Source organism: Gekko japonicus, unplaced genomic scaffold (assembly GCF_001447785.1).
Source record: "Gekko japonicus isolate JY-2015 unplaced genomic scaffold, Gekko_japonicus_V1.1 scaffold50, whole genome shotgun sequence".
Lineage (NCBI taxonomy): Eukaryota > Metazoa > Chordata > Lepidosauria > Squamata > Gekkonidae > Gekko > Gekko japonicus.
In genome coordinates, this window is record NW_015164666.1 from 27,710 (window position 1) to 41,029 (window position 13,320).

General features: G+C 44.4%; 1 protein-coding gene across 1 annotated transcript in view; it reads left to right on the plus strand.

Annotated features, from left to right (window-relative positions):
* MCM9 (minichromosome maintenance 9 homologous recombination repair factor) overlaps positions 1–13,320 on the plus strand; it is a 62,966-nt gene that overhangs the window by 2,756 nt on the left and 46,890 nt on the right. Inside the window, exons 2-4 of the mRNA XM_015409069.1 lie at positions 2,596–2,912; positions 5,065–5,146; positions 6,234–6,434. Of these exons, the coding sequence (XP_015264555.1) occupies positions 2,596–2,912; positions 5,065–5,146; positions 6,234–6,434 (600 nt within the window). The remainder of the gene's footprint in view (positions 1–2,595; positions 2,913–5,064; positions 5,147–6,233; positions 6,435–13,320) is intronic.

Here is a 13,320-nt window from a genome sequence, read left to right on the forward strand (position 1 = left end):
CATATGCGAATGTATGTACAAATATTAATTTGGTTAGCTGACGCATTCAGACTAGGTTCTAACAGTTATGATTTTGATACAAAGATATTATGGGCTTTGATCCTAAGTGTGCATTTAAGGGAAAGGGTGCGTGTGATTTTTGCCATTTCCCCCCTCTTGCTTCCGCCCTATATGGTTCTTATGGGGCCACTGTCCCATGGGGACATAATTTCAGAGGGAACAGAAAGTCACTGCTTAAGGCACTAATCTCCACTTGCACGGTGCAGGATCCAGACATGTGTTATTAGTATGGCCAATTTATGTATTTATTTCCTTCAATTTATATCCCGCCCTCCCTGCAAAGCAGGCTCAGGGCAGGTTCCAACCTATAATAATCTGCTGAGTGCAGATTTACATAATAAAAACAGAATAACAAAGTACATATAATACATACAATAAAATAAGTACAACACTAAATACTTTAAAATAAATTATACCTCAACAGACACATAAGAGTAACTCGGGGCGGGGGGGGGGGAGGCCAGATTGAACCGGATACCTGTCTTGCAGGCCCTGCGGAATTGTGAAAGCTCTTGCAGGGCCCTAGTTTCTCACAGGAGCTCATTCCACCAGGCAGGGGCCAGGGCCAAAAAAGCCCTGACCCTAGCTGAGGCAAGTCCCTATTTGAAGGAAATGTTGATTCAAAGAGTGCAGTGCCTTCCAGGGCTCATATGGGGAGAGGCGGTCTCAAAGACTTGCAGACCCCTGGCCGTATAGGGCTTTAAAGGTAAGAACCAGCACCTTGAAATGGATCTGGTATTCAGTAGGCAGCCAGCACCAGGCGGGTCTGGGCCCACACAAGCAGCAACATTAGCACCTGTGCTGCTACGTTTTGCACCAGCTGCAATTTCCAGAGCAGAGTCAAGGGCAGCCCTGTCAAAAGTCCCTGTCCCAACCCCAGGTAAGGACTTTTGGTTACAAAGGGGTGCAGCAAAGCAAAGTTACAAAACACCAGAGACAGACTAAATCTCACCCTAGTCTTGGTAGGTGCCACCAGTCCTTTCAGTCTATCCCAAGAACCCAGGAGGGAAAGAACAAGTCTCCTGGCTTCTCAGGGAATTAACAAGAAAAGTCAGCCCTGCGGAGTGGGACTGCAGCCTGAGTTTCCAAACACAAACCAAAGGCCAAGGCTCTGGATAAAGGCTTTGAGGTCAATGAAGGCAAAAACCATGCCAGAATCAAAATATAACTATTTATTTAAAATGCAAAAATATTCAAAAAAGACAAGACAGTGAAGGAAATAAAATAATTGAACCTAAGCTTTTCCAGCATAGCTAAAACATAGAGTCAAGGTTCCAGTTACCATTTAGGTTCATCACAGGCAGTTAGTTCCAGCCAGACAAGATGATCAGGCTTTAGCCCTTCCAAACAGCAATCAAGTGGGATGCCAAGTCGGGAGCTGTACGGCCACTGACATGCTTCAATGCCAAGTGGTCACCCAGCTCTGCACTGTGTAGCCATAGTGCAAAGACTAACTAGATTTATAGAGAGGATCTCTGATTGACCTCAGGCCTGTTAGACCAATCAGAAACCAGAGAGATGATGTACCTCTCTGTATGTTGCTAAGCATGTGACATCCAAGGATGGACTAGAGGGGGAGAGAAACGAAACCATTCTGCAGCTAGGTCCGTCCCGCCTGTTCCCACACAGGTGCCCCTAACATCAGTTACTTGAAATGTGCTAATTGGAAGGACCAGGGGAAGATGGTACTCCCTAGCACTTCAGCTGCAAACAATTTAACTGGCAAGGTCACTGTGTTCCGACTGTCTCTAACTGCCTCTGGGAAGATTCCTGTAGGCCTGTCTGCAGCCTGAACCAAATATTTTCTTTCTCAGAACAAAGCAAGGAACCATTGTAGAGAGAATTGCAATAATCTAGCCTGGAAGTGACCATTGCATGGATCACCGCAGCCAGGTCACACGGGGTGAGATACGGGGCCAACTGCCTGACCAGTGTCAGATGGAAAAAGCCTGATCTGGCTATGGCAGTGACCTGGACCTCCAAACACAATGAAGCATCCAGGAACACTCCCAGACTCTTTACCTTCGGTGCCAGCAGCAGCTGGGCCCTGCCAAAGGCTGGGAGCCCAATGCCCAACCCTGGCCCCCCATGGTCCAGGTGCATGACCGTCTTCGATGGATCCAACTTCTGTCTGCTCTGCTGTAACCAACCAGCCATGGCCTGTTTTTCAGATAAAAGAGATGCAGTTATGAAAACAATAGTAATAATAGTTTCAAATATACCCTGTTAGAAGACTTTAGGCTGCATTCCTGTTCACGCCTACTTGGGAATAAATCCACAGAATACAGTGATTGTTCAGTTGCATTGATATCATGCTTTTCTTCCATCATAGAAATTCAGGTGAGTTGCATGGGATTCCCAAGAGGTCCTGTACACGTACTGGCCAGCCCCAGACCTGTTTAGCATCTGCAAAGTTGCTGTATCATGTGCCCTCCAACCATACCCAGTGGAGCATACTTCTAAGTAAACAAGGATAATCACAGATGTAATCTCTTGTAATTTACCAGATAAATAATGTCCTATATGTTGTACTAGGTTTGCCGGTTTGCCCAGAGCTAACGAGAGAAAACATCCCAAAGACCAAAGATGTGGGACACTTCCTTTCAGTCACTGGGACCGTTATTCGTGCAAGCCTAGTGAAGGTCCTGGAGTTTGAACGAGACTACATGTGCAACAAGTGCAAACACGTGTTTGTGGTCAAGGCTGATTTTGAACAGTACTATACTTTTTGCTGTCCATCAACCTGCCCTAGTGAAGAAGGCTGCAACTCATCTAAGTTCACTTGTCTCTCAGGAACATCGTGCGCTCCCAACAGCTGCAGAGACTATCAGGAAATCAAGATTCAGGAACAGGTTTCAAAAATACTTAACTCCATTTCTTTTCTGGGTACTAATTTGCTTCAGGAATTAGTGGATAAGCTCTGTTTTTCTCTTTTTGACATTAGCTATGCCACAAGTTGTAGTTCTGCACAGTAAAATCTGAGCTTGCTTGACAGATAAATCAGGGCTGGAGATGCTGCCTTTTCAACTGATGAGGGATATGGTTACCCATCTACCCACCTTCAGAACTCACATTAGGAGTGTGGGATTTTAAAAGCAGATAATTGTAGAGTTGGGCTACTGGGAGCTGGCAGTCAGGCTTGCTCAAATTGGCAAAGTGCCTAAACAAATTCTGATGCATTGGTGGCTGCTTTGGCCAATGTACTAGACTGGATGCAAGTGTAGAAATTATTCCAAATGCTGTTTGCGCTTCTGCCTGCAAGAGCACAGTAAGCTTCAAATATACAGTGATGAAAGAGCACAGTAAGCTTCAAATATACAGTGATGAAATGTCATTGAATTTTTCCTAAAGGACCAAAGCAGTACAACAATCATCACTGTATTTGTCAATAAGTATTTTCCCTGCCGTTCCCTGTTACTTCAAATTAGAAGGCATCTAGCCCGTAGCTACAGTGGGGCTTTTGGAGGCTCTGCCCCCTTCCTTAAAGGGCCAGCCCACAAGATTTCGGGGGGGGGAGAGAAATTTTAATTATTGTTTTAACATTTTTAAAAGGCTGTAACTAACCTCACACACGTCAGTTGGTGTGCACTGCTGCAAAGGGCTATGTGTGATACCAGGAGATTACTGCTGCTGCTGGAGACTTGTGATTCCTCTTAGCATTTACACACAAGAGTTTTGGGTGTTCAAAACACACTGTCAGCATTACCGTGGCAATAAAAAAAAAATTATGTCCACTGAGGTTAACTGATGTAAAGGCTGTACAACTGAAATCCCTATGCAGTCACATGGGCTAAAGTCCCTCAGTGGTGCTTTCTTCTTGCGTAAACAAGCAGAGGTGACTGGGAGGAAGCTGTAAAGCATCCTTGTGAGGGGGAAAGGTAGGGATACACAAAAGAAAGGCAATGTCACACTGTCTTCCTTGGGCTGAGGATGCCTTCCCCTAATTTCAGCTCTCCCTTAGGGAGTCACCAACATGCCCAGTTGGGAGCCCACCCTCTTTTTCCTGGTCTACAGAGGCTTATTTTTCACTCCCACAAGGCAAGGCTTGCTCCGTGTCCCTCCCCATAGCCATTGCCCAGGTTCTGGATGTCATTCCAGGTGGGATAATTAAGAGGTTGAAGCTGGTGAGGAGCTGAAAAGACGCTATGAGGTTACACCTAGTTTTGCTCCCTTGCGCTGGCCTCTCTTTGAGCCTTGGTGAGTGAAGGAAGGAGGGAGGTTGATGCCAACAGACTGTGCTCCCGCTGGCTTGCTCCCTCCATGATCTTTGTTCCCTCAGGTACACTCGGGGTTCCTGTTCAGGAACACCTGCCTCAATTCCCTGCTTTAGCCCCACCAAAAAAAAATTTCCCCACAAGCCACAAAATCCTGGCTACGGGGCTGTTAGGCATGCTTTAAGTAAGCTGTGAATAATAGCACCATTCAGTGTTGCAATCTAATTACTTTTTTCCCCCCAGATAACTTTACCACAAATATTGAGAAATGTGAATTAAATCATTCAATTTAATACACCTAAAATACTTATGATTAAAGACAAGTTTCATTGTTGCTGTGGCCAAAATTTCATGGAAAATTTCACACTTATTTGCATGCTTCTCATAGAAAAAAGATGAAGCTTTTCTTTCTATGCAGAAAAATAAAATGGTCACATTTAGGTGGTTTTGCATTAAAAATAGAGAATTCTCAGGCAGGTAATATGATGTATGAAATCCATAACAAGACCATAGCTTTGGAAACTAGTTTTTGTAGCGCATATCCAGGATCTGTTTGCAATGTGTATTGGCTTAAAACAGGCTAATAAATGGGTACTAAACCTGGTTACCTCTGTAAGCAGGAATCTCTTCCCAATGACCAGCAATGACAGATTTGCAATTTGGCCACAAACCGCTAATGCATAAATTGATGAGTAGGCAGGCTAGCGGCTCCTGTAGATTTATTTGCAAGACTGGCATACAGGATGGCCAGCGGATTCCCTTTTTAAAAAATATTATTTTTGCCATCTAGGTTCAAAGGCTAGCAGTTGGTAGTATCCCTCGTTCCATGATAGTTATCCTTGAAGATGACTTAGTTGACAGCTGTAAATCTGGTGAGCTCTTTTTCTGATTTCCTTTATAAAATGTCTTCTTTTTCTAGGACTGTACTTATTTGGAGAAAGCAAACTACTAGTGTTTTTTCTAAATAGTGTTGTTCCTATTGAGAACTTGTCTGACAGCATAAATGTCTATGTCATGTTACTTTGTTGGTGTTAAAATCATTGTGTTCGTAAAAGATAAAAATGTCATAGCATCAAATCGTACAACTTTTGCTATTTGTGACATTTTCAAGTCCCTACAGTCTGTTTTGAAATCTCTCACAGTTTATTCTGAAATGTTCCTCGAGTATTATATCCACATGTTAAGACAAGCATTACTACTATGGCGGTGTGGTAAAAATCTTTGTTTCTCCTACAGGATAAAATGCTGATTTTAAAAAATCGTATTTAGAAAAAATTTAAAACCTGCATCTGAACATGCTTCTGTGTTAAAATTTACAAATTAAAAATAATAAAAATAATTTAAAAAGTAAGCCATAGTGGCTTAGAGGTTAAGACACTGAGCTGCAGTATGGAAGATCTGTAGCTCAGCAGTTCGAGACCCTAGTGCCGCATGATGGAGTGAGCTCCTATCTCTGGCCCCAGCTCCTACCAACCTAGCAGTTTGAAAGCAAGAAATTGCAAGTAGATAAATAGGTACCACTTCGGTGGGAAGGTAACAGCATTCTGTGCACCTTGGTATTTAGACATGCCAGCCACATGACCACGGAAACGTCTTCGGACAGCACTGGCTCTTTGTCTTGGAAACTGAGATGAGCACCGCCCCCTAGAGTCGGATTCAACTAGCTTTCGAGCAAGGGAAACCTTTACCTTTTTTAAAGAAACGGTTGCAAAAAAAAATCTTCTGATTGATCATCAGGTCATCAGTCTTATTGTCAACTTGATTGTATCTGGTTTCTTTAGCTGTTAAACAGATTGTTAGCAGTCACCAAACAGAGTTAATCATGGGAGAGGTGTAACATTGTGGATTCTGCAGAGCTCCAGATGGACCAAAGGCCTGTCTCAGCATAAGGCAGTTTTATGTGGTCTAGCTGTGTGATCCCTTCACTACTATTGTGACCAGTCTTGTTTTTATTCTCAGGTGATGACATAACAGTTTATGGAGTAGTAATGCAGAGGTGGAAGCCTTTTCACCAAGATGCACGTTGTGATGTGGAAATTGTCTTGAAGGCCAATTATATTCAAGTGAACAATGAGCAGCTGGCAGGACTTATAATTGACGAGGAGGTCCGCAAGGAATTTGAAGACTTTTGGGGAAAACATAGGAATGATCCCTTAGCAGGTTTGTAGAGAAAGATTTTAAAAATAGCACACTCAGTTAAACACCACTTTTGTGGTGTCTGTCTCCTCCCTGTTGAGCCATATTCCCTGGTGATTTAGATCTGATTTCTGGGGTGCCTGAATTTGTAAGGATTCATTTCTTTTTCTTTTTTTTTAATAATTATGTTTATTGGGTTTTATAGGCCTATAACATACACATATACAAGATTATCAACAACAGTGCATACATACCAACATCTTATATCATATTTCCTTTTTCTAAACAACACAGAGAAACATATTACACCTAACTTCCATATCTGATAGTTTCCCTTAATTTCCCATTTCTATATCTGATCTGTACTGACTAAAAGTTCATATTTCTAAATCTTTTTGAAGTAGTAAACTGTCAAGTCTGAACTTACCCTAGAATTCATATCTATACCTCTGTCAATATGCAATGTTCTAAAGCCCGTCTCCCATATCTTGTCAATTTTGTGCTTTTGTTATAGGGGTTTGAATTCATTTAGAGCTTAAATCTCCTCTTAGTATTTTGTTCATTGCCTTTCTTACTACATTTTCTTTTTAAACATGGATTCCCATTAAACTTTTTGATTTAATCTTGGACTAACCTACATTTATTCATTACCATGGGTAATATTAAACATTAAACCTACTTGTAACTCTGCCTTACCTCCTAACTAATGCCAAAAACAACTTTAGTATATACCTCATAATCACCCTTATTCACCACAATTAGGAATAATATAAACACCAAGAGAGAAAAAAAGAAAGACATTAAGGAAAATTACTATAACACATACATTATGTAATAATAAACAAATAAGTTACTGAAGCAGTACCTCCTTTTACTAACCTTCTATCTTATCCAATCCACTTTTCCATTCTTTCAAATACATTACCCCTACATTAAATTGCCAATTCATTGTATTTAAATATAATTAATTTCATTCTTCTTTAGAAACATTTGATCTCTTAAAACCTTAGATTCTTTTTAAATATTTCATTCAATACCCAATCCCTGATCATCTTTATATACATTTCAACTTATAATTTATAACATTTAAACATTTCATCTTATACCCCTTTTTGACCCATCTAGCTATTCCCTTACTCAATCCTCCTTAATCTCTTTTCCCCCCTATATAAAAATACATACACCTCCATTTTACCACCAATTATCCCCTATCCTTTACCCATAAATAAATTCAAATACATACAGACATAATGCCTCAAGCAGAGGTACAAGCATACACAATACCCACTGCCACAATACATCATACATCAGCCAATTTCAGATCCGTTTTCCAATTTTATCCATAGCAGAAAAAGAGCACGATGTTCCCTTTTCATATCTCTTAGCTTTCCTCCTAGACATTTGCAGCTTCATTTTCCATTTCAACATGTCCACATGCCTGCGTTCCTTACACGCTCCTAAACCTCTACCTCTTTTCCTTCTGTCTTTCAGTTCCTCCTTATTCCAGGGGCTAGTGACAAATTTAAACTTCCATGCCCGTCGCTTCTTTCTTTGGATCTTTTTCTCTTTTCCTCGTCCCATTTTAACACAATGTCTATTTTCTTTTGCCCATCCTCCTTTCAAACCAAACAGCTGTCTCTTAGGATCTACTACTTCACTTAGGAGGTCTCTCGAATCCACACAGTCCTCCACCTTGATTTCCCCAACACCGTCCTTATTATCTACTAAATCATCTTCACGCGACTCCCTCACAATCATTAACCCCTGTTTTTCCTTTCCTTCTATATCCGCATGCACAATGTATTCCTTCTTTATCTCCTTGCACGCTTCTTCGCATCCTCTCCTCACCGCCTCTTTTATAGCTCTTATAAACTGTTCCAGATCTGTCTCTCCAACTCCCAGGTTTTCAACCATTTCTTCCTCATTGGTTCCAATACGCTCCATCTCGTTCAAAACTTCACTTGCAACACACAAAACTGTCTTGTCACGATATATTTTTTTTGCTCCTTCCTTATTTCACAAAACATAGCACCCGACCTTCAGTTCTCCTTACCCCCGCTGAATATCAAATTACAGTTACGTCTTGTATATCTCCCGGCCACTTTATTTCACCTCCTTGGACGCCGAAAATTTGGGGGTATTTTGTTGCTTTCCAGCCACTTACACTCCTTTCGTTTTCAGTCCAGACTCTTTTCGCTCCTCCACGCTCCTCCGCGCTGTTTTCTTAGTCAATTTCGTTATGTTTAAGTTAAAAGCAAAACCGGGTGGCTGCGTCTTTGCAAAAACATGGCAGCCATGTTTGCTCCGTCGCTCGCTCCTGCTTCGGGGCGGTTTATGGGCACCCCCCGCATTGCCGAGTGCGGGAGGGGCCACAAACAAAAGCCCCCTGCTCCAGCCTGCCCTCCAGGCCTGCTGGTCGGGTACCCCCGAAACCGGGAGCCCCGATAGAGAGACGAACGTGGTCAGGTGGTTCAGCGTTAGCCGAAACCCGCCCGTCGACACGCCATACCGGAACCGGATCTCAGGATTCATTTCTTAACATCAGTTGGATCCTGTCTGATTTCTCAGAACCTGTCTCAATAAGGCACTTCTGCAAGAAAGCTCAGGAAATTTCATTCTCTTAAGGACTTTTCTGCACTATCAGTTGTTGGCTGTAATGTACTTATTTGATTCCTGTTTGTTGGATGCTTTCTGAAAGCCACTTTTATAGTAACAATTGGGTTATGGGAATATCACAGTTCTCCCTCTGAGGTGGAGGACATCTCCATGGGTTATTCCCACTGTGCCTTTAGGGAGGCAGGAAATACTTTTCTCCACTTCCTGTTGGCGCCTTCGGAATAGCCCATCCCCTCAGTTCTGTTCCTGCCTCTGTAGGGATTAGCAGCTGTAGAATAGGCTTAGCCTCAATTCTCCATTCTTTTTCTGTCTAACTTTTCTTCCTTCACCTTGTCTTTCCTTCCATTGACTATCCTTCTCTCCCTTTTCCTCCCCTTGCTGCTTCTTCAGAGCAAAGACAAGCCAGCTGCCGCGAGCCTTGGAGATCCAAAGGCTTGGAGTTTTTCCCCCTGCCTGAATGGCAGTGACAGAGCTCCCCAGCAGCTTCTCATGGGGGAGGAAGGAGAAGAAGCAGACGTGTGCACTGCGGAAGCAGCTGTGGCACGAGTCATCGGTGGGGTCAACTTGCCCTCGAGGCTTGTTTGTGCTGCCTCAATAGAAGCGGCTGATCCAGCAGAGCACCACTGGCAGCCATTGGAAGAGGAGTCCGCCTTTTCATCAGGGCGCTACCAGCCCGCTGGTGGCCATTCTGGACTCTGGAGGTGCAGAACTTGGCTCTGGCACCTTCCAGGCTTCATTCTAGGCACGTGGGGGAGTGGAGGGAGCAAATCAGACCTCCCATCCAGATCTTCCCAAGCCCGAGAGAGAGTCAGGAGTTGCTCTTCAAAGGGGTAATGTAACTGCAGCTGGGGCCATAATTGCTTCCTCAGACCTCGTGATCCTCAGGCAAGCCATGCAGCAAGAAATCTCCACCTTTTGCAGTAGGGTGGGGATCACCAGCCAGGGGGCATGTTCCTCGCAGGCCACCCCTCCTCTGTTGCCCAATACGTGGCCCACCAAGGCAGCCCAGAAGACCCCTCCTCCACACCACAGGAGGGTAGGGGGGGGCAATAGGATGAGGAGGAATCTTCTGCATCCATCCTGGATAATAGGGAGGAGGGAGAATTTCTCTGTGATGATGAGGAGGAAGAGATCAAGGTGCCTGAACAGTCCAGCCATTTCTTCAAGGCTGAAGACTACCATTCCCTTCTAACTAATGCAATCAAGGCTTTAGAGCTTCAGGACTCTCCCCTATCTGAAGACCAAAAATCCTCCAGGTCCAAATTCAAATCTAGATCCAGGGGGAACTCTGATTTTTTTTCTCCAGAGGAAAATGTTGAGAAAGTTTTTCCATTCCCTGAGTACTTTGAGCATCAATTGAGGGTGGAATGGGACAGACCCACAGCGAATAAGCAGTTTCCAGCATTTGTGAGAAAGCTCTATGCTTTACCTAACTATGCCAATGAGTTGTTACAGGTATCTCCAGTGGACAGACCACTAGCGGCACTCCAAACAGCTGGCCTGCTGTCAGAAGATGGTCAGGGCGCGATCCGAGACCCCACTGATAAGAACGCGGAAGCAGCACTTAAAAGGATCCATGAGGCAATTGTCATGATGATGAAAGCAACTTCCACAGCCTCTATTGCCTCCAGAACAGTCATCGTTTGGATTTGTAAATTAATTCAACTCCTGCCAGAAGACAACTGCAATCTCTTGGAGGGAGCCATTCGGATCCTCAAGGCATCACAGCGGATGCCACCCCAGATATTCTGACCTTTGCTTCATGGGCTATGACATCTGCAGTGACCAGGAGGCTGCTCTGGTTAAGGACCTGGCAGGCTGATTCCCTCTCTAAGTCCATCGTCACGGCTTATCCTTTCCAAGGATCTGTTCGTGGATGTTTTGAACAAGATCCTAGTTGAGACACAGGACAAGAAGAAAGCTATGCCCAGGTCCATACGGCATACTCAGAGATGAGGAAGTTTTTCCTTTCGCACTCAATATTCCTTGGCAAGATTTCATCAGGATGCCAAGAAAACCACCTGGGAGTCTTCGTAACCCTCATCCAAGTGGGGTTCCTATGGATCTCGATTCCACAAACCTGCCTTCAACAAGACCAACAGAGACACCAAACCCAAGCAACTGGAGGACCTTCCTGTACAGGGCCAGTGGTGTCAAGCCGAAGTGTGTCTACCCATCAGTCTGTTGGAACTCAGAGCCATTCATTATGCCCTGAATCACTTCAGCCCCCACCTTCGAGGACACCATGTTTGGTTCAGATGGACAACATCTCAGCCAAAACCTACCTCAATAAGCAGGGTAGTTCCTGGCCCACACAGCTGCACAGAGAAGCAATGAAGATACTGGCATGGGCCAAGAGGAACTGCATTGCTAAACACATCAAGGGAGCAGACAATGTACAGGTCGACTGGCTCAGCAGGGAGACCATTCACGAAGGGGAATTGGCCCTGCACCTGGAACTATTCAGCCAGCAAACAATCAGCTTCCGCGATTCTTCACCTGGTATTACCACCAAGAGGCGGAAGCGACAGATGCTTTGACAGCGCCATGGTCCAATGGTCTGCTCTTTGCCTTTCCGCCATTTCCATTGATATCCAGAACCATTTGGAGAATCAAAGAACTGAGAGCAGAGGTGATCCTAGTAGCTCCCCTGTGGGCACACCGGCCGTGGTTTTTGGCTCTGAGGGACATGGCAGTCAGCCCACCATTGACTCTCCCGGTGACTCCGGACATGTTGCTTCAGGGGCCGATATGGCATCCCCATCCGGACTGGCGGTGCTGGAAATTGAACAGAGGAATCTCAGGTTGCTCAGCTGAAGCTCGAACCCTTGTCATCTTCAGTGGCGTCTCTCTTTGCCTTTCTTGGCTTGGATTCTGGGCTGAAACCTTCTACCCTGCACAGACAGGTGTTGGCTCTCTCTAAGTTGCTACCTCCCATGGGTGGTTACAAGGTGACCAAGCATCCTCATGTCCAGCTTTTTCTACAGGGTGCAACCATCAAATCTCCGCCTCAGGTTCATCATTTCCCGACGTGGAGGTTACACACCATTTTGGCAGCACTCACTAAAGCACCTTTTGAACCACTACAGGATATCAGTCTTCGGTGGTTGAGGATAAAGACACTGTTTCTGGTAGCGATTACCTCTACGAGATGGGTCTCGGAGCTTAATGCTCTATCAGTCAAGTCCAGGCTCTGTATTTTCCACAAGAATAAGGTCATACTTCACACGCATCCTACCTTTCAGCCAAAGGTATCGTCTACTTTCCATCGATGACAAGAAGTATATTTGCCAACCTTCTGCCCTCATCCAAGGCATCCTAAGGAGTTTGTGTGGCACACTCTTGATGTTAGAAGAGCGCTCAAGATTTATATCGCACAGACAGAGTCCTTCAGGAAGATAGATTCCATATTTGTAAATATCTTCCCTCCATGGTTATGGAGATAGGATGTCCAAGACTCCTATCAGCACAGTCCTCAGGTCTTGTATTGCGGAAGCCTATAAAGCCACAGGGTTAGAAGTTCCCAAGGGCATTAGGGCTCATTCTCTATTAAATGTTTCCACCAATGCTGCTTTTTCCAACCGAGCTTCGGTGGAAGAGGTTTGCAGAGCAGCAACATGGTCGTCCATATCTACCTTCGTTCGCCATTACAAGCTGAACACCATGGCCTCAGCCGATGCAGCGTTTGGAAGAAGAGTTCTTCGGCACATTGTGACGTCAGCAGACAGATGACCCACCCAAATGAGGGACATTGCTCTGGGAGGTCCCATGGAAATGTTCTCCACATCAGAAGGAGAACGGCCTATTGGCACTTACTGTGAAGAGTCTTTCTCCTCTGAGGTCAGGAGGACATCTCAGCCCTCCCATCTTCATTATCATTTCTTTTCCTTTGTACTGTTCTGTTCTTCTTGATCGATCTTATTAACCTTGTTTCTTAATGTTGGCAGTTCATGTTCAGGTTAACTGTTGTGTTACTACAGTGCAAGGCCATTAGTTTTACTTCTCACTCACTGCTTTCGGAGTCCCAGAACTGAGGGGATCGGCTATTCCGAAGGCACCAACAGGAAGTGGAAAAAAGTATTTCCTGCCTCCCTAAGGGCACAGTGGGAATAACCCATGGAGATGTCCTCCTGACCTCAGAGGAGAAAGACCTTTATGGCCAATGGGCCATTTCTAAAACTTCAGAGTGCTAACATTTACACTTGGGATAAATGCAACCCTTTATCCCATTATCATTGTGTACACTGTGGCTGCTCAAGTGACATGGACACTTCCTGGAAATAATTTCTGAACT